Source organism: Malaclemys terrapin, chromosome 1 (assembly GCF_027887155.1).
Source record: "Malaclemys terrapin pileata isolate rMalTer1 chromosome 1, rMalTer1.hap1, whole genome shotgun sequence".
Lineage (NCBI taxonomy): Eukaryota > Metazoa > Chordata > Testudines > Emydidae > Malaclemys > Malaclemys terrapin.
In genome coordinates, this window is record NC_071505.1 from 131,655,888 (window position 1) to 131,678,453 (window position 22,566).

Genomic DNA, 22,566 nt, shown 5'->3' on the forward strand with positions numbered 1-22,566 from the left:
TGCACCACCACCCATGAATTTAACTGTAGCTCCTTGAAAATTGTGGTTCTTCCTGTGCGGGGGAGTGCGGGGGGTGATGTGTGGGATTCATTCTGTTGCTGCTGATCCTGACCCCATTTTAAAAAAAATGATTTTGGCCTTTATTAATTATGAAAAGATTAGATTAAAAATAGTCAGCAGACTGAGGTGCTAAACTTCATTAGGGCTGGACTGTGAATCGAGGCCCCAAGCCAGCCAAATAAAAATTATAGCAATCTAATCCTTTGCACTTATATAATCTCTTTCATCAGAAGATCTCAAGATGCCTTACCAACAATAATGAATTTACTTTGGAATTTTTGCTAAAGGCAAAAACAAAACAGAAACACCCACCCTCTCTCCACTTCCTGCTGTGACTCTCTGTTTAGCCAGAGATTGTGTTTCTGTGTGAAATTTTATCTTTAAAAATTATTTGTTATTTCATTTTGCTTTTTGAAACTGCAATAACACAGCCCTGTGAAATACAAATTCTTCTGTTGGGAAGTTGACCTTAAGTGGCATGGGTGATTCGCCTGATTTCATGGGCAAAGGTCAACTGCTCAGAGACCACAGAACACCTTTTGACTTCTGGGACAAAAATTTACAATGAACTCTGAATGACTCTGCCTTAGTCAGTATCAAAAGATGTGTGCATATTCAGATACAGCAAAATGTTTCCATCTATGGCAAAAGTTTGTAGAACACAAAAGGTTTTACACCATTAGGTTCCAATCCTCCTCTGGGTAGCACATGGATGAGTTGTTGCTGCAAGCAGAGTCCTGTTGACATTGATGCAGCTCTGTGTAGGCACAGCAATCCAACATACATTACACACTGCATGATCAGAGCCCCGGTTTCCTGTCTCTGACCATAGCCAGTAGCAGATGTTTCAGAGGAATGCTTACAAACCCTGCAGTAGGCAGATGTGGGGAAATCTGCCCCACATGGGTGTCATCCTTTTCTCTATTAGTTAGAGACTGGCTTAAGCCCTGAAATACAAGGATGAATATCCCTTTCCAATTTTTCTTGTCATTAAATATAACTCTGGGTATTCTTGATATCCATATAAATGTCCAATCTCAGTTTCACTATTGTGAAGTTCTTGGCCTCAGTCAGGGCTGTAACTAGGGTGGCGCGAAAGGGGCAGCCAGTCAGGGCGCAGAACAGGGGGGCACAAAAGTGGGCGGCACAGGATTGGGCCCAGCAGCATCAGTGCCCTCCCACCCCGTAGGATTGGGCCCAGCAGAGTCAGCTGGAGCCCAGAGTGCTCAGTGTCCTCCCACCCCACAGTATCATAGGACCCCAGCCAGAGAAGGCTTTCCCTGGCACTACGACCGCAGCAGCAGGTGGGCAGGGATCTGAGTGCCGGCTGGTAGGAAGGGCAGAAGGAGAATGGGCTGCATGGCTGGTTCCATCCAGCCGCTGGAGATAGGAGACAAGCTGCACTAAGAACCTGGAGGGCGCTGCATGGGGTGGAGGTGCAGAGGGCTAGGGCCATGAAGGCGTGTAGGGGTTAGGGCAGAAGGGGACACAGGAAGGGCGTGTAGGGGTGAAGAGAGAAGGGCGTGCAGGTGGAGAGTACAGGGTAAAGGGAGAAGGGGGTGCAGGAGGGGAGTGCAAGGTTGGAGAGAAAGGGTACACAAGCATCAGCATAGGCACTAAGAGGATACGGGATACACAAGTGGGGCCGTATGATGGAGCATACTTAAAATGTGCTAGGTGCTGTATGGATCTGTGTCATGAGGAACTGTGTGGGCGATTAGCTCAGGATGGAGCTGTTGCCTTCCCCAGACTCATTGTCTGGCCATGTGCTACTGGCTCTGCTTATGCTCCCTAACCCTGTGTGCAGGGCTGAGCCCTGGCAGAGCAGTATCGCCAGCCTGGGGCCTGGGGGAGAGAGGGCATCTGGAGTTAAAGCTCTCATTAAAGTTGCTAATCACCAATTGTACCCACTAGAGGGTGCTTGGAATTTAAACAGACTCATCCTTGGCCAGGGTTTCTCTGTTGATGAGCCAGTGTGCTGAGTTGTGCAGCCATGGCCCTTGGGAAGCCTGGCTGAACATCGCACTGACCCACAGGGCACTGCTCAGGCCACTCACAGGGTCGGTGCCATCCTGAGGCCTTTGCTGCACATAGGGCTGACCTCTGTCACTTGGCTGTTAACAAAACTTTGACCCTGACGCAACTGCATGGCGTGGCAAGGAGGAAAGGCCTGCTAGAGAACCCTATGGAGGCAAGCACCTCCTGGCACTCACGTGCACTCAGCTCCATGGAACTGGGGAGTCCCAGGCTGGAATTCCAGCTGAGGCACCTGGAGACAAAAAAATTTCACAACTGCAATAATGGCCCTTGTCACTCACACATGGATTTCAAATTACAGTGGCCAGCTTTTTTTGACCCTCTTCTGTAACAACCTTTTCACTGCATTGAACAGCTCAATGGGCAGGTGAAGGAGTAACTCAGGGAGGTACTGCTCTGTTGTGACAGTTCCACAACCCGTTGGAACTGCCAGGTGCCACTGTGCTTCACACAATAGCCTTAGAGAGCTTCACAGCTCCGGTTGGGGCAGAACCCCTGTCGCACAGGGTCCTTATGCCTGAGCTAATGGAGAGTCTCTGTTAGCAGTGTGGGGCCCATGACAGCCAGGGGAACCGTGAGAGTTACATGGTGCACATACGCACCAGCCTGTTCATTACACACTTGCCTAGATAGACTAAGCTTGCCTCAGGACCAGCTGTTCAGATCTTATATCTGACATCAGCGTAAGAAATCTCCAAGTACTTCCACCCTGTAACTTCCACCATCTTTGCTCAGGCTTGTCTGAGATGGGATCTCGGGACCTGTCATTCCCAAATCCAGAATTCTCCACCGAGAGCAACAGGTCCCCCAGTGACTGCAGCACCCTCTCCTCATATAGGTCACACCCCGCTCACCACCTGAGGACCTCATATTTATCCTGGCCATGGGGATTGAAATGGACTCATCCTATTCCCAAAGTACAGGCTCCTCACCACCACCAACTGAGCTGAAAGAGGGTCTTAATGATTTAATGGCAGTACATAGCCGAACAGTTCTGACTCCACCTCAAAGTTTGGGGTTGGGACTATTCTGCTATAATATCTCCTGATTGTTCTAAATTTACATATACATTTAAAATATGGCTTTAATTGGAGTTTGTATATATTTTTTCTTTCTTTATATAGGAATTAGATACAGTGCTCCTGTCAGCTAATTTCTAAGTTATTATCTGCAAAAAAACCCTAGAGTTTTCAGATGTTTAGTAGTCCCTGGAATCACAGTTAAAGTTGCCCCTGCCCCAATCTGAAATAGTGCCCGTGCCCAGCTGTGGGGATGGGGAGAAGGCCACAGGGAGGTGCTGACCTATGGGTGGCGCTGCGACCCAGGCCTGTGCCAGCCACCCATCCACTGTGACAGGGAACGACACTGCCCCCCATCTCCAGTGGGTACCCCCCACAGCAGGTACCCCTTCCAGTCCCCCCACCCCACTATACCTCCCCTCCAGCTCCCCCTCTCCATGGCAGTGGCCTCTAGTTGGGAACTTGAACTGTGGTAACCCTAGCAATCGCTCCACTCTCACGCCGTCAGTTTGTGGAGCTGGCGGAACTGAGTCTGCCCTGCCAGCAGCAGCTGCCCACCCCCAAGTCCTGGGCTGGGCACCAGACTCATGTGGCCAAGCTCAGAGCTCAGGCAATGCAACCGCAAGCCCGGCAGCCACGGGGGTGGGGCAGGGCTACCTAGGGGAGCAAGGGTATCTGCTCTGTATGCAGGGAGTGTGGGGAGAGTGACCCAGCTGCAGTGACAGGTGCCCAGGCAATGAGTGAGGTGTGACCAGGCTGCTGAGACACAGGTGCCCAAGGGAGATGAATAATGCAGGGAGCACCTCGTGGAGCATCTCATGGCAGCCAGACTCCATGGGCAAGGGCCAACTCCAGGGTGCGTCACTGGCTGGAGCTGGGCTCCTTTGAGGGAGAGGCAAGAGCGTGTCAGAAGCACAGCTTAGAGATGTGCCACCTGCCCTGCCTGGGGAGTGCCCAGCCGTGCAGAGGCAGCTGGCTTGGGGAGCATGGCAGGGAGGGCTGCTTGATAGCCAGCCAGTGCCCTGACTCCCACAGCATGAAGAGCCAGGGGCTCGAGAAGGCCAGGTGGCTTCTGCCAGCTTCTGATCTTCCGGCTCTTGGCAGGAGGTGATGATTTTCAAACTGTGGGGATGTGTCCCCCTAGCGCCCCACAGTTTGAAACCCTCTATGTTAAATGGAAGGCAGAAATCTGGAGGGCATGTGACCCTGCATGCCTCCCCACTCATCACCTCCAGGGAGCGCAAATATCCTTGCTCACCCTGGATACTAAAATGCTTAGTTATGGCTCTGGCCTCAGTGACTTCTTACAGCAGTGGGTTCCAGAGTTTAATCACCTCCTGTGTGGAAAAAGTATTTCCTTTTATAGGATTTTAATTTCCCACTTAGTTTCATTGGACGTCCTCTTGTTCTTGTGTTATTCTAGTTTCTAGTCACTCAACACCAGTTCGGGCAACAATTTTGAGATATAATTAAACATTTCTTTTTAAACTCTAGTCAAATATGTGCATTGATATCTCCATACATTTCTTTGCAGATTACACTGACATTTTCAGCAGTTTTTGGTGTGACCGTGTACCGAATTACTACAGCAGCTGCCTTGTCCATCAGCAAAAATGAGTCAACCAGGTCGAACGTCCGTGTGACCGTGACTGCAACCGCTGTCATCATTAACCTGGTTGTGATCCTTATATTAGATGAGATTTATGGAGCTGTTGCCAAATGGCTGACAGAAATGGGTAAAGCTATCCTAGCCCTCATTACAACTTTGTATGTATTTCTAACAGAGTATGCAGGAAAGTTCTAAAAGGAGGATTTCCCGTAAAACAGTTCCATAAAGAGGAAACATTCAGGCCCAGAGGGTAAAAATGTGCCCAAGTACTAAGGGGTCCCAACTCCAATTTTCAAAAATGACTTAGGGCCAGATTTTAAAGCATATTTAGGTGTCTAAATAATTTTCAAAATCTGACCTTAGACACAGAGGAGCCTACGTCTCATTGAAAATCAGTTGGACTTTGGCCTTGTCTGCATTATAAAGTTTACCAGTAGAGCTATAATGGCAATCCCTCCTAGTGGAGAGTTCCTTTACTGGTACACTTTATTCCAGTTCCCAAAACAAAATAAACCACACTGGCAAAAGGACTCTGTGCCTCGGTTTCCTCACTTATAAAATTTGAATAATGGGTCAGATCCTCAAATGGTGAATGTCAATGTTGCCCCATTAAAGTCAAGGATCTCAGGAGAAACTCTCTGCCCCTACCGCGGCACTGGGGCCGGTGGAGCTCTATGCTTCTGTCGCCGCCACAGGGCTCGAGGTGTCAGCCGCCGGCCCCGGTGGCAGGGCTCTTTCACTATAACGACCCCCTGGCTATAACAAATAAATGGTTTGGATCCCCAGGGGTTCATTGTAGAGAGGGTGTACTGTACTATTATAAATAGCATCATTATTTACACTTCTGATAGCATAACAGAGGTCCAGTCATAAATGGTTGAGATACAGTAGAATGATTTCTACTGTTAGGGATAGCCCAATTGTTTCAATTTGATTCCAATGAAGATTTAAAATAAAAAGAGACCAGTAATACATTTAATATAATGCCACCCTATTATATTTTCTCTCCCCTTTTGCAGAGAGTCTCTTGGCAAAAAGTAGCCCTGGTGCAAATGGGCACAATTCCATTAAGTTCAGTGGAGATGTACCCACTGATGCCAGTTGTGCATTTGGCTTTCAGAGCTGTATGGGAAACAAAGATGAAAAATACTGTCAGTTTTTTAGCTTTCATATAAAATATCCCTCTTTATTCCTCCCAACCTTCAAGTCACCTTTAGAGCCAGCCTTGCTGCCCTTACTCCAACAACACTCCTATTAAAGTAACTGGGTGTTTTGCCTCAGAGGGGACCCACTATGGACTCTAGGCTTTGGTCCTTTTTGAATAATTTCTAGCACCACAAATTACATCATGGTTCATTCAGATGGCTGTCTGTGCTAGTAGGCTCAGATGCCAACTGTAATTAAAAATGTTAAAAAAAATTACAATTCATTCATGCTGATAAATGCTTCTTACCTTGTGAACTTTCATATTGCTGAGCTGAGCAAAATGGGTGCAATTTTCTTTTCACACTGCAATTCAGAGACGTGTCTGGCATCATGCTGCATTTTTCCACATTAAGGGGCAAATTTGCCTGCCCTGGTGTAGAAGCAGTGGAGGGTGCAAGGATACCCTTTCCATCCCTAAGCTCATTTGGGCTGCAGTTCAGCAAGGAACTTATGAATGTGAGTAACTTTGAGCACCTGAGTAATACTATGGAAATCAATGAGATTAGTTTCATGCTTAGTTATGCATGTGTTTAAATATCTGGCTGAATCAGTGTTTAGGGCAGGAGGCAGCAATAACATCGCCCACAGGCACTGTGAAGGGCTAGAAGGCGAATCACTAGGTCTACATGCAGTGCTTGTGGCCTCAGCAGGGGAATATCTGTGCAATGCAAAGGAAGGACATTAACTCCCCCGCATTACCGGCAGGAGTGCAGATTACACCTCTTTCAAAGAGTCATGTTTCCTGATGCTGAGCAAGTCACCCTATTCCCAGCACCCAGGTGGCATTGGGCCTAATGCAGATCTTATGTGTGTTGGTGTAAATTGGGGTATCTCCCCTCAAGTCATGGGAAAACAAATGAAGTGTAAAACAGTGGTAAAGTGAGAGCAGAATCACTCCTCTTCATGCGTTAAAGGGGCATATTCCCTCCCTCAGTGCACTTCCTCAGCTCAGCCTCCATGTAGCACTACCTGCAAGGAGCATAATTCACCTCTGGGGTTTTGGTGGTATGTATTGAGGACAAAGCTGGATATTTTAAGTTGTATATTTTTAAACGCCCTCCTTTTCTTGTATTCATTCATCCATTCTATTCCTGTTCTGGCTGTATGCATTCTTGTCTTGAAAGAAAGAGGGAAGGGCAACAGGGGATAGATCACTTGATGATTACCTATTATGTTCATTCCCTCTGGGGCACCTGACATTGGCCACTGTAGGAAGACTGGATACTGGGCTAGATGGACCTTTGGTCTGACCCAGTATGGCCGTTCTTACGTGTGTCAGGGGGGTGCACATTGCCTTCTTGGGACAGAGCTCATCTCTGTGGGAGTTCACTGTGAAGCAGGGGTTCTACTCCTACATGGAACTTCCTATCCTCTCCAAGGGCTGAATTGTTGCCATGGGGTGATTCCTTCCACTGGTCCCCATGCAAATCTGCTCAGCACATAAGCTCATATTTGGGCTGTGCAGTGCTAGCTGGATTGGCCCCAAATGAATAATTTTTAATGAAGTATTTCCATAAAGTCAGCTGGTTTGTGTGAGTGAATAATCTAAGGGCCAGAACATCAAGAGCTCATTTTGCTGGGTGCTAAACTCTTACAAAAATCTGGCCACAAGTGTCACAATGCTAGGCACTTTTAATAATCTGGTTCTTATTTAGTATTTTAATGGGAGCGGAGCTCTTTTTAAAAAAACCTGACCCAAATCAGTAGGCTGCACGATTTCAGTAATGCTTTCAGAGGCTTCTTGAAACTGATGGACTGAATCGCTCTTATTATTTCACATTTTGAATCCATTACCAGCATGAAATAATAACAACAATCTGTTCGGTGCCTGGTTAAACATGCATGGTGGCTATCCTCAGAAGTCCTGTGCATGGCTGATAAAAGAACCCAGAGAGAATATTGAAAAAAAAAAACTTTGTTTTTATGTTAATGTAGATTAATTGTAATACTCTGCAGTTTACACTTGAAGGGCTTGATTCTGCAAGGTGCTGAAATCAACTGAAATGTATAAACAATTGTGTGATGTATTTTCAGAAGTTTTACAGACAACGTATCTAAAGGTGTGGAGGGTGTATGGAGAGGGGAAGAACCTTATGGAAAGGATGGCCTTGTGGTTAAAGTTTTGGAGTGGGGAATGGGGCTTAGGACATTTAAGTTCACTTCCTGTCTCCCTCCGCCCCCCACCAAAAAAAAAAATGTGTATGACCTTGGGCAAGCTATCTGGAACCTGATTCAGGAAGTTACTTCAGCATGTGCTTTAAACATTTAAGTAGTCCCATTGAAGTCAGTGGAACTACTCACATACTTAAAGTTAAGCAGGTACTTAAATACTTTGCTGAATGAGGCTCTTAAATGTTTGTGCCTCAGTTTCTCCATCTATGAAATGGAAATAGCAATACTTCTCTATTTCAAAGGGTGTTGTGAGCATAAATTCATTAAGACCTGATTCACATTTAGACAAGGGTCAGGAGGTGTAAAAGGGGCCTTACTGTAAATGAGAATCAGGCCCCAATTAATTTATCCTTCCAACACCATTAATATTAACAAGGTAGCCACATGTTATAGTGACGGGGGTCATAGGAGTAGAGAGAGATTGGGGCAGATCCTCAACTGTGTAAACCAGCAGACCTACCTCCTGTGCATCTGGTTCATTTAACAGTGCAGGCAGGTGCCTCGATATGTGTCACTGCCAAATACACTTTAAATGAAATAATAGTCAGAAATTTGCAGGAGTAAGAAGAAAAAAAGTATGCTGTATATTTTCCTAGTGTCACTCAGTGCAGAATAAAAGATATGATAAAACCACATTAACTCTAATAATAATACAGTTTTTGCTTTTGCTTGAGACTACTGAAAGACAATTACATATTTATCTATTGCTTTTGAGGTGTTTTATGTTATACTGCAATTATTTAATTATTTATTTTGCAGAGGTACCAAAAACAGAGAAGACCTTTGAAGAGAGGTTAATTTTGAAGGCTTTCCTATTGAAGTTTGTGAACTCTTATGCACCAATTTTTTATGTTGCCTTTTTTAAAGGAAGGTAGGATGAATTTACATTGTTGATTTATTATTAATGGCCCCATGTTGCAGGCTACTGATGGCACTAAGGCCACTAAAAGGTCTGGAATGGCCATCTTAGTACTCAAAATGGCAGACTAGCCCAGGAGGGAGTGGGTCAGATTGGCCTGGAGAGATTGCTCTGGGGTGAGAAGTCCTTAGGTGGACTCGTGATCAGTTTTGCTCCTCTATAGTTGTGGTTTCCTATACATGCAGGATCCACTGCCTACCAGAACCTGATGGTCCATAATGTAGCAGATGGAGATCTTAGAGTGATTGTTTGTAAACAATGTTTTAAGTATGTATGTATTTCTGAATTCTAGTTAGATTCATATCATTGTTGTGCTCCTTTTATGTTTTAGAAGCTGTTAATCTATACGTTAAGCTCTTTGGGGCAGGGACCATCTTTTTGTTCTGTGTTTTATACTTCGCCTAGCACAATGGGGCTCTGGTCCATGACTAGGGCTTCTAGACAATATGGTAATACATATAATAAATAATAATATATTCTGAACTAATGCCTGTGGATGCCATCAATTAAAAAATCACACTTTTGTCTGAAAATATTTTACTTACAATTTTGAGAAGTATTATCTAAGTTCTAAAAGATATGGGAGAAAAATATTTTTTAAACATTGTATTTGACAGCCCTTTGTGAGTAGTCACTTTCAATGTATATATTCAGAATAGCCCAGGTCCTGAAACCCCTTACACATGTAAGTAACTTTGCTCATTAGGACTACTCAAATGCATGAAGTTATTCATGTATAACAGTTTGCAGGATCAGAGCCCCGGTCAATTTTCCCATTTGTTTGTGTGGGTTTTAACCAGGCGAGGGGAAAAAACATTTTTATAAATAGGAAAAGGTGATTTTAAAACTGCAAAAATTGTAAAGGAGACTCGGGGACAGGCACAATATTTGAAACTCGGTTTAGTTAATTTATCTGAAGTTGGCAATGTTTTTTTTTTTTAAATCATGTTAAAATAGTTAATTTGAACTGTATTTTAAAATTAGCTACTGTAAGCAGTAATTTTGTTGAGGATAATTTTTAATGCATTCTTTTTTCATCATTTCATATATTTTTATTACTTTCAGGTTTGTTGGCCGACCTGGTAGTTATGTATATATGTTTGATGGTTACCGAATGGAAGAGGCAAGTACAGATGGAATTCAAACAGAAAACATAGTTAAAAAAGAAACATGGATGAGAGTGCCTTTATAAGGAGTCCAGCTAACAGCTGAAAAAAACCTACCACATTTACTTTACCAAAATTCTATGCCTTCCAAGAAAAGAAAAGAAAAACTCAAAACAAAATTCAGTCCCAATAATCTGTGTTTTAGATACTTATATGGCCCCCATCATCATAGTATCTGAGTGCCTCACAGTATTGTGATCTATTTATTTTCACAGCAACTCTGTAAGGTAGTACAGTGCTATCATCTCTAGAAAATGTGGCAAAAGACCACCTTGGCTTAACCACGAGATCTTGCACGATCTAAAAAATAAAAAGGAGTCCTATAATAAATGGAAACTAGGACAGATTACAAAGGATGAATATAGGCAAACAACACAGGAATGCAGGGGCAAGATTAGAAAGGCAAAGGCACAAAATGAGCTCAAACTAGCTACGGGAATAAAAGGAAACAAGAAGACTTTTTATCAATACATTAGAAGCAAGAGGAAGACCAAAGACAGGGTAGGCCCACTGCTTAGTGAAGAGGGAGAAACAGTAACAGGAAACTTGGAAATGGCAGAGATGCTTAATGACTTCTTTGTTTCAGTCTTCACCGAGAAGTCTGAAGGAATGCCTAACATAGTGAATACTAATGGGAAGGGGGTAGGTTTAGCGGATAAAATAAAAAAAGAACAAGTTAAAAATCACTTAGAAAAGTTAGATGCCTGCAAGTCACCCGGGCCTGATGAAATGCATCCTAGAATACTCAAGGAGCTAATAGAGGAGGTATCTGAGCCTCTAGCTATTATCTTTGGAAAGTCATGGGAGACGGGAGAGATTCCAGAAGACTGGAAAAGGGCAAATATAGTGCCCATCTATAAAAAGGGAAATAAAAACAACCCAGGTAACTACAGACCAGTTAGTTTAACTTCTGTGCCAGGGAAGATAATGGAGCAAGTAATTAAGGAAATCATCTGCAAACACTTGGAAGGTGGTAAGGTGATAGGGAACAGCCAGCATGGATTTGTGAAGAACAAATCATGTCAAACCAATCTGATAGCTTTCTTTGATAGGATAACGAGCCTTGTGGATAAGGGTGAAGCGGTGGATGTGATATACCTAGACTTTAGTAAGGCATTTGATACGGTCTCGCATGATATTCTTATCGATAAACTAGGCAAATACAAATTAGATGGGGCTACTATAAGGTGGGTGCATAACTGGCTGGATAACCGTACTCAGAGAGTTGTTATTAATGGTTCCCAATCCTGCTGGAAAGGTATAACGAGTGGGGTACCGCACGGGTCTGTTTTGGGACCGGCTCTGTTCAATATCTTCATCAACGACTTAGATATTGGCATAGAAAGTACGCTTATTAAGTTTGCGGATGATACCAAACTGGGAGGGATTGCAACTACTTTGGAGGACAGGGTCATAATTCAAAATGATCTGGACAAATTGGAGAAATGGTCTGAGTTAAACAGGATGAAGTTTAACAAAGACAAATGCAAAGTGCTTCACTTAGGAAGGAAAAATCAATTTCACACATACAGAATGGGAAAAGACTGTCTAGGAAGGAGTATGGCAGAAAGGGATCTAGGAGTTATAGTGGACCACAAGCTAAATATGAGTCAACAGTGTGATGCTGTTGCAAAAAAAGCAAACATGATTCTGGGATGCATTAACAGGTGTGTTGTGAGCAAGACACGAGAAGTCATTCTTCCGCTCTACTCTGCTCTGGTTAGGCCTCAGCTGGAGTATTGTGTCCAGTTCTGGGCGCCGCATTTTAAAAAAGATGTGGAGAAATTGGAAAGGGTCCAAAGAAGAGCAACAAGAATGATTAAAGGTCTTGAGAACATGACCTATGAAGGAAGGCTGAAAGAACTGGGTTTGTTTAGTTTGGAAAAGAGAAGACTGAGAGGGGACATGATAGCAGTTTTCAGGTATCTAAAAGGGTGTCATAAGGAGGAAGGAGAGAACTTGTTCACCTTAGCCTCTAAGGATAGAACCAGAAACAATGGGTTTAAACTGCAGCAAGGGAGGTCTAGGTTAGACATCAGGAAAAAGTTCCTAACTGTCAGGGTGGTTAAACACTGGAACAAATTGCCTAGGGAGGTTGTGGAATCTCCGTCTCTGGAGATATTTAAGAGTAGGTTAGATAAATGTCTATCAGGGATGGTCTAGACAGTATTTGGTCCTGCCATGCGGGCAGGGGACTGGACTCGATGACCTCTCGAGATCCCTTCCAGTCCTATAATCTATGAATCTATGAATCTCCATTTTACACATGGGTAATTGAGACACAGGCTTGGTCTACACTAAACCCCCAAATCGAACTAAGGTATGCAACTTCAGCTACGTGAATAACGTAGCTGAAGTTCGAAGTTCCTTAGTTCGAACTTACCTCGGTCCACACGCGGCAGGCAGGCTCCCCCGTCGACTCCGCGGTACTCCTCTCGCCGAGCTGGAGTACCGCAGTCGACGGCGAGCAGACGTCCAGACAAGACGCGATAAGTCGAACCCAGAAGTTCGATTGCCAGCCGCCGAACTAGCGGCTGGGTATAGACGTACCCACAGAGAGATAAAATCCAAGGCGCTGACTTTTAGTTTTCGCTTGGGGTGCTCCACCTCCACTCTGCCCTGAGGCCCCACTCCTGCTCTGCCCCTCCCCCGAGAACACACCCTCACTCCACCTCTTCCTGTCCCCACTGCAACCCCTCTCCCACCTGCCACTCGCTGAACTTTGCCCTTCCCCAAGCACCTCCCCCATCCGACTAAGGAACTGATCGACAGTGCCACTGAACACTGTGGCTGGTGGGTGCTGAGCACCCACTATTTTTTCCATGGGTGGGTGACTTGCCCATGGTCACACATGAAGTCTGTGGCAGAGCAGTGGCTTGAACCCAATGGCTAAATTTGTGCCCTAACCATTAGACCATCCTTCCCCTCAAAAAGTCTGGAAAAAAATAGTTATGGGATCTTGCCACTTTGTCCTTCTAGCCCCGATCAATGCTGCAAACACGTTATGCTTCACTTTAAGCAGGTATTGGAAGTCCCTTTAAGTCAATCAAATTAATCCAGTGCTTAAAGTAAAGCACACATACAAGTTTGCAAGATCAGGGCCTTTGTTTGTTTGTATCTTTCCAATATGGGGAAAAAAGCAATCACATGAATACTGTTGATAATTAAATTAAATGTATAGTAAATATTTTAAAGGAATATACAGTAGTCCCAGAGATCAATATGGTTTTTCAGATTGCCATACATGTTTTCAGAGTGATTTCATTGGTGAAGCACAAATATATGGTTATGAATAGAATTGGAATGATTGATGGATTTGGTGTTCTGAAATGTTTTGATTATATGGTAGTGTGAGTTCATATAAATGTATGTAGTCTTTCCAAGCTTGTACTTTTAAAATATTGTAAGCTTTTTGGTAGTTTTTGTCTTTTTTACCCCCTGTGGTTGTAAAGCACCTATCACAATGTGGTCCTTGTCCCTGACTGGGGCTCCTAGGTGCTACCGTAATACAAATAAATAATAATAATAATAATAATAATAAATATTGTATAGCAACTAAAGCATGTGTGTTTTTGTAACGAGGAACATTATAGTATATATTCGTGACGCAGTCTATTAGAAATGGATCCTTTGAATAGGAAACAATATTTTACAATTTCTTAATAATTCGATATTTTGATCTTTCCATATATTTATGAAAGTTTTAGGGGGGAAAGTTAAGGTTGGAATGTTATTGTAAATTGATGAATACGAAAGATTATATGGCAGAGGAAACTATCTGGATCCTTCAACTGTTAATTTCCAGGTTTTTTAATGTTTAGGACAGTGGTTCCGAAACTTGGTTTGCGGCTTGTTCAGGGTAAGCCCCTGGCAGGCCTCGAGACGCTTTGTTTACCTGAGCCCGACCGTAGGTATGGCCACTCGCAACTCCCAATGGCTGTGGTTTGCTGTTCCCGGCCAATGGGAGCTGCAGGAAGCATTAGCCCAGCCCATGTCGCTTCTCATAGCTCCCATTGGCCAGGAACAACAAACTGCAGCCACTGGGAGCTGCAAGCGGCCGTACCTGTGGACTCTCAGGTAAACAAAGCATCTCGCGGCCCACCAGGGGCTTACCTGAACAAGCAGCAAACCAAGTTTGGGAACCACTGGTTTAGGATCTTTAAAAGGTATATAATTTTTGTTTACTATATCTTTTGGATTCTAATTAGACTTTACTGAAAAACTTTTTGAAAATTTTGGCTCAGAACTTTAAAAGTCCTTTTCTAGTTCCCTGCCACACACCCCCAGAAAAAAATCCTGGTAAAATTCTACCCCAGGATGAGACCTGACATGAAATTTAAGAGGGACTGGTTTCCTTGGAATTGGCAAAGTTACATGGGGGAATTGAAAATCAGGCTCATAATGCAAAGTTAATTTCAACATTAGTTGTAAAGCAGCAATCACTGCTTCCTTGTGCCTTTGTCATAATTCACTACAGTTTGTGCTTTTCCTTAAATTACAGTGTGCTCCAGGAGGCTGTTTGATGGAACTCTGTATTCAGCTGAGCATCATTATGCTTGGAAAGCAACTTATTCAGAATAATCTGTTTGAAATTGGAATCCCGTATGTATTTCAACCTTTTCCGTTACCATGCACTTTGTTCCTGCAAGATTGTAAATTAAAGGCTTGATCCTTCTTCCACTGAATGGGAGTTTTGCCATTGACTTTAATGAGCCCTAATTGAATATACTTAAGATGATGATAAATCACGCTTCTGGTTGTCGTGAAATGATCTGGCTGTATTTTACCTTAAATAATTGGCTATATCTGCAGTAAATGGATTAAAGAAAATGTCTCAATATATTGAAGAATTGATATAAATTAACTTTAGAAACCTAAGGAAAGTAGGAAAGATATGATAGATCTCTTGGGAAGTTTTAGAGAAGCTTTCAGAGTAGCCGCATTGAATACAAATGGATATGAAATGGGGGTGAGGGAAGCAATGGCTGATATAAGATTTTAAAATGGGTTATTTGAGCTATACTATTTTATGGATTTACACATGAATCCTACATGTTTTTAATGTGCCCTTCACTGTATGGAGAAGATGGTGACATGCTATTTAGCAGCTGTCTTACTATAGTGAGCTTAACATGGAGGCGAATTTTGCATTGTGTTTTGAATGTGGCAAGAACTCTGACTTAGTGTATCTGCAGTGACAGGTGGGTCTGCAGCCAAGAGTTATCACTGAGAATGTCTTACTGCTGAGTCTTGTAAATTTTACCCTTACTTCTCTCAACTTCATCATCCCTGTTGGTGACAGCATTCTCTGAGGTGTGTGGGGACATTGGTTGTCTTGGATGTGTAGGTACCGTAGGGCTTACTACAGTGTCTGATCCTGCTCCACTGAACTCAGTGAGTTTATCCATTGATGTGAATGGGTTCTGGATGAGATCCTTACTGAGGGGTTCTGAAGAAGAAGAGGACTAGAATCTTGATGGGAGATGCACAATAGGGTGGCATTGAAATACATTTGAAAATTGGGCCCTTTTCCCTGGAAATAATTTTTTACTGTTAAAGTGGAAGAAAAAAATATGGGCATGGATTATGCATGGCTTTATCCTTCTGAAGTTAAGGTTTACTGAAGAGGCCTGTTTTCTGCCTAAGACTCATGGAGTTTATAGCATAACTTGAGGAAAAAGGTGGTAAATTGCTCCAGAAGACTTTTACATGTTGGAGGCTTAAAGCTTTCTCAGTGTGAACCTGATGTGATTTTTTTATTTCCCTCTTCCAAAAGCTTACTGCTACTGGGTTTGTTTAAGGGGGGACGGTTATGAAGTTATAAATACTGCATTTATTATCTTTGATTCATGGAAGTGGAGACTGATCCAGTCAAAATACAGGGCTACTGTCAGAATATTTCTCAATCCACTGAATGCACTGCTCAGTGCAAGAATGTGACAGCCTCATTCCACTTGTTTCTTCTCCCTCGCCAACAACCTGCAGTGACCTCAGTTTAAAACTGAAATATGTATTAAATAAAAACAAGCTTGCTTTACTTCTCCTCTTCCCAGAGGAATACCACTGCTATCTTGTTATATTGATGCTGACAAGCCTTTTCTGTCTGCTCATAAATTATATGAAGCCACACCCTGTCCCATTCTCACCCAGATTAACTGGAACCTCTCTGCCCCTCCAGCCCAACTCAACTGGCTCCCTTCTGTAGCCTATTACCTCCGTTCCATTAATGGATTTCTTCATTAGAATTGTCTGGGAAATGGATTTTCTGTTCTACAAAAATATCAAGATTTCAAAAAAAAAAAAAAAAAAAAAAAAGAATTAGTCCCAAATTGGGACTAATCTGTTTAAAAAAAAATTTAATCCTCAAAAAAAGATATATAGTTGTGAAAAATTTTGGTTTTGTTGAAACAGCTTTTTCCAACCAAAGACTGTTTTGATTAATATTTTCTGACCAGCTCCACTCTTCATGGATGCTCTCTTCCCTCCCACCCATCTTCCTTGCTAGATCATCCCTTCTCCACCAGAAGGTCTTTCTTTTGTTTCCCCTAACTCCCTCTTCCCTCCATATTGTCCACTGCCCTCATTTCTCTTCTCCTCCTGCACTAGGAATGTTCAGTAGGGACCAATCCTACAGAGGCAGAGAGATGGAATAAATGGTCTAATAGGTCTTTCCATCTCTTACTCCAGTGACTTCTGTCCAATGCTCTGTGCCTGTCTTGAGGAGAAAGAGATCCCAAGAAAACAGTGCTAATTCTCTCACTGGCTCTCAGCACCGCACTCAGGGATAGTGATTGTGCTGCCACTGAGTTCACCCTGGTATTGAATGTAGCAGAAATAACTTTTCTATAGGTATTATGAACCATTCTCTAGGCTTCTATAATGGGGACATAATTATCTATTAAATTCTGTGGAATGATTCATAACACCTATAGAAAGGATTTAATTCCCTATTGAATTCTGTAGGTTTTCGGAGTTATTTTTATATAACTCTATTGGTTTCATTGCTATTAAAGCCCATAGGGGTTTTCCAAAAGGGCAGTGTAGGCTTCTGTTTCCCTGCAAAAGGTTGTGAAGCATCAGTCTCATTTGCTGCCTCTTTCATTCAAAGAAACAGGAATAATTGAAGGGCCTATACAGCTGACCAGGTTATGGGATGGATACACATGACACCCACTCAGAGCCTTCTCCTTCAACATGAATATTGCCATGGTCAGAAATGCCTGGTTGACATCTTATCCACAGTTAGTGCCGGTTGCAGAATTCAGAAGTTAGGTTTCACATGTCAGCTCTGCTTTGTGCAGAGTCATTAGAACAAATTCTAACCTGTTCCTAATGCTTCTCTGGAGAAACTGCTCCTTGGCTATGATAGATGTGACTTTCTGGTATTCTCTACCTTCCTGTGATTTGTTTTTCCATTTCTGCATCCAAGAATATCAAAACGGCTGGAGCTATATCATGGCTTTGGAATTATGGGATGCTCAGCAGTCTGGAATTGCAGCAAAGTGCTTTGTGTGGCTGTAATTCACAAGTTTAACAGATGCAACTATGCCACAATTCACTTAGAGGTGTCACATCCCATAATTCTCTTCTCATGCCACAGAAATTGCTGAAGGGTTCGAGAACCCTGAATTCTTTTGAAACTCCTTTTCACCCCAGCTGGAGAATAACCCTGACAGTGTCTATTCAGTGCAAATCCCTGTCTTTGTTCCTTTAATTTCCTGACACAAATTCTGGTTGATCTGAAATTTCACATGCTTGGGTACGACACAAAAGTGCATTTTTGTGAAAAGCTTGAGTAGAATCTATTTGGCTTTTTTTCAGTTGATCATTTCAAAATAAATTATAAATAAAAACACTCTTTGGGGATTAAGTTAAAAATTGTTCAAGCTTCCAAGCTTCATGCTTGGCATGAGGATAGTTCATAGTGAGGAATAGTCACAATGGTAAATTTAAAAAAAAGAAAGGTAATTAAATAAAAAATAATTCTAAGTGACTGAGTACTGGGTTTAGTGCATTCACAGCAAACATTTTTAAAAATTACTTACAGAGTTCCCAGTGGAGCTACAGAAATGCATTAAACTCCAAGGCACAACTCTCTAGTGCTGCAGCTAGAGGATTGGATCACACATATATAGACTCCACATGTAAACACACCCAAACTTAATGTCAACAGCCTCACACCACCGTTGGAATAACAATAAGAGTGCTGCTCCTTAAATAGAACTTTTCATCTGTAGATCTCAAAGCATTTTACAAAGGAAGGGTCAGAATCATTATCCCCATTTTGCAGATGGGGAAACTGAGGCACATAGCAATGATGTTCACATGAAAACACAAAATCATGTGCACCATGGGGCGAGCACAGTTTATGTCAATCAGCAGTTGAATCCTATGCATACGTGGGCTACAAATCTCATTAATCAGCATACATACTCCAGATCCATACACACATCCCTCTCATTGGAGCACACCTACATTCTTATCCTAATCTACTGTAGGATCTCCAATAACATACTGTGCATGGAACCTACGGTTACTCCCTCCCCTCTTGACTTTGCACAGACAGACACCCCTATCCCCCAGTATATTCAATGGGCACGATCCTGGGCTTGATCCTTGTGTAAGTCAGGAATATCTCTATTCAAGTGGATGGTGTTCCACAAGTATTAAGCTGGCATGAGATCAGAACTGGGCCAATCACTTCCTTATTTATCAGCACAATCGCACACAGTAATCAAGTGCTCGTCAATCTTATCTGCATACAGAAATAAGACGGGCATTTAAAGCATGTTATTTACTGTAGCAAAAGTAATTACGGAATAGTAGTAGTATTTTTTTTTACTCTTCATTGTCTAATGAGAACCTTTATAGCATCAGGAAATTTATCAGTGATGTGCTGGGAGGACCTTCTGGGAGTTCTTTGTTTAAATTTCTCCATTGAATTGAAGGGAAGGTTCAGATCATTCTGCTGCTCCTCCTTCCCCACCCGTTCATAGTGCTAAATCACACTTGCCATAGATGACATCCCTTGAATGTCATAAAGATACTTCTGAAGAGCAAATGTAGTGCCTTTAGAATGGACCAGTTTACACCAACTAGAAAGCAATGTTCCTTGGCTGGGTACCCTAATTCCTTCTTATAAGGTCTTAAAAATCCCACCCCATTCAAATTACATAAACTGAACACTCTGCTTTTTATTATCATTATACCCAATGGGCCATATCCTCAGCTGCATCTGGCACAGGGCGGCTTTTATGAGTATCTGATCCTGGGGCTGATATGGGCTGGTTCTATCTCTGACACAACATAGAGCAGCCTTAGGAGTCCAACCATGTCCCCAACATGCCCTGCGCTGGGCTGTCCCAGTGACACGAAACCACATAGGAATTCCCCTTACATTTGGGTAATCCCCACATTGCTTGCAGCTTTGTGCCACCATGGTGGCACAAAACAGCCGGAGTGTGGGCGAAGAACCTGACCTGTTTTTCAGGAACAATGAACAGACCGGTTTGCCAGGTAGCATTGCCCCCTCCTTTGGATAGGGGTCTCAGACAACAGGGTGTTTTTTAAAACTGGAAAACAAATAAATAGATCCCCCCCACACACACACACACACAATTCTCTCTGCAACACCCACATCTGGCTCAAGGGGTTTATCACAGGCTGGGGGAGAGGGGGACTGTGAGGGCCCCTGGTTATGCCATCGGCAACACTTCATTGGAATTAATCTGGCTTTTTACTCATGCTATACATATGTGTACTGTTATCAAATAATGTACACATTCGTGAAAGACAAACTCAGAAAATGTGAGAAATCTTGCATTTGATGCTAGCCCTAGTGTATTTAGTGTCCTTAGTTTTGGAGAAAATATGTGTGTCTTTTACACTTTCCCATGGTTATTTTCCAGTCTGTAAAACAATATAAAGCTGTCAATGAAGTTGAAATTGAAATGCTACCTACTATTCCATGGAGATATAAAATGTTCACTCATCTGTCAGATGGAGATTCATGCTACAATGAGATATTAAACCCTTATACGTTGTACAGATAGGGCCAGGCTCTGAAACTCTTATTGCCATCCATGAGCAATTACTTGCGCAGGTAATTGCACAACCTATGGGTATGAACTGCTCACCAATGTGAGTAAGGGATTCACAATCTGGCCTAAAGGTAGTGGCACTCTATTGAGAGAAAAACCCATATGTAGTGTGTTACAAAAACTATTATTTAGTGATAACTTTCATATTTCCAAGTTTTCTCATGAAAGATGATGTACTTCTTCATTTTCCTCAATGTATTTCTTAACAAACTTGCCTATTTCAATAGTTATAATTAGAGAGAGGTCAAAATCAGAACCTCAGATTCAAATTCCTTTGGATTTGGGGGGCTTGAGGGACTGTGACAGGCGCAGTCTTCTGCTCTGTCTACACAGACTCAGAGACCTTCAGTTATTAAACATCCCACAAACAGTTTATTTACATTTGTCTTCCCACAACCTTACTGATCCATACACCATATTATTTACAGTTTCAGTTTCTTCTCAGTTCTCTGCCAGGAGAGGAGAGGGAAGAGAACCCTCTACCAGACGTGCTGGAACAATTTTTTATAGTGCAGGTGTTGAGAGCCATTGAACCAAGCTGTAAACTCTGTATATGATGGAAACCACTTCAAGCCAGTGGGTGCAGCAGCACCCCCAGCGCTAGGTGCAGCATCTGTGCCCTCTACCCAGAGATCCTTCCTGGTTCTGGCTCTTATTTATAACACATTGTTTTAGCTGTAGAACATGGAGTTTCTGCTTGCTGTCCACAAGCAATGTTCAAGCCATTTGACATATGGCGATATAAACCTATCTCAAAGAGCTGGAAGGGACCCTGAAAGGCCACTGAGTCCAGCCCCCTGCCTTCACTAGCAGGACTAAGTACTGCTTTTGCCACCCCAGATCCCTAAGTGGCCCCCTCAAGGATTGAGCTCATAACCCTGGGTTTAGCAGACCAATGTTTAAACCACTGAGCTATCCCTCCCTCCCATCTTATTTGTTACAGAGAGTATCTTGCTGTGGGCAAATGACACCAGTAATCTGGGATCTTCACCGGCTGGCTGTTGGTTACCAGCCTGATTTTAATATGTTAGTATTGACCTTAGTGCCTCATGCAGCTTGGGATCTACCTGCCCAAGACACCGTCTCCCTCCCCATACTGCAGTTGCAGTAAGCAGACATGCTCCCATTGGAGCTCCTTTGACTTGAAAGGGAGGCAATGTCTGGCAAAAGGGGGACCGTAGGCTTTGGAATTTACTTCACTCCTGCCCCCTCTTTGCTCAAAAATAGCCCCAATCCTTTGACTTTCAGGATACGTCAGAAGGCCCATCTCTGTTCCCAAGCTTGTAGAATGGGGGGGGGCGGGGTGGAGGGGAGGAGCCATTGCTGGAATGAGTGCCGTGAGGGTGAAGATTTGTGGCTGGAGCAGTATTTTTTTTCTTTTTTAACAGAGGGAGAGAGGGTCGATACTATGTTTATTTGTTCATTTTAATATTTGGCAAATGTGCCTGGAGCCTTGGATAGATGCCTTATTGTCTGTCTAAATCTAAATAAATATTAGAAAATAATGGGCCTGCCTCTGCTCTGTTCCATTGGTTTTAGGGTAGTGTCAATGCAGTTACACAGAAACATAGGCATTGCCACACTGAATCAAACAGTCCCACGGTCTGTCTAGTGTAGTACCCTGTTTCTGACTGGTCACCATCAGATGCTTCAGAGGGAAATGTACAAAACTCTGCAGTAGACCGACATGGGATAGTCTAACATAAAATTGGTGTTACAGAGCAGAGTCTGGCTGAATTTCTGTAAAAAAAAAAAAAAAAAAAAAAAAAAAGAAAGAGTTGATTTAATTAGACCTTTCATTTCCCAGGAAGTTAAAAAAGCTGTTCAGGAAGCTGAAGGATGAAAGGACTGAGAAAAAGGAAAATGACTCCAACCACTCAAAGCACCCTCAGCAATGGGATCTCGATTACATGTTGGAACCTTTCACTGGACTGACTCCAGAATACATGGAAATGAGTAAGATCTCATGAGGGTCTGTTATCTTAAAATCTTGTTTTCCCCCCTTCTGTTTCAGTGGATTTTAACAGCAACCATTGCCACATGTTAGCCTGAGAAAAGATACATGTTTTAAGTGCTGCCTTGGCTTCATGAAAGTTATCTACAAATGAAGTGGGTGCAGAGGTGGACCATACCAGCAGCAGAATAACACTTGGGCGGTGCAGTGTTAATAATTACTAAACTTCCAAAAATATGATTATTTGTATTACAGTCATGCCTGGAGACCCCAAATGAGATCAGAGTCCCATTGCACTCAGCACAGGATACATACATAGTAAGA

At 42.9% G+C, this 22,566-nt stretch overlaps 1 protein-coding gene across 1 annotated transcript in view; it reads left to right on the forward strand.

Annotated features, from left to right (window-relative positions):
• ANO2 (anoctamin 2) overlaps window positions 1–22,566 on the forward strand; it is a 288,718-nt gene that overhangs the window by 239,882 nt on the left and 26,270 nt on the right. Inside the window, 5 exon segments of the mRNA XM_054016330.1 lie at window positions 4,651–4,852; window positions 8,863–8,974; window positions 10,088–10,145; window positions 14,690–14,790; window positions 22,096–22,244. Of these exon segments, the coding sequence (XP_053872305.1) occupies window positions 4,651–4,852; window positions 8,863–8,974; window positions 10,088–10,145; window positions 14,690–14,790; window positions 22,096–22,244 (622 nt within the window).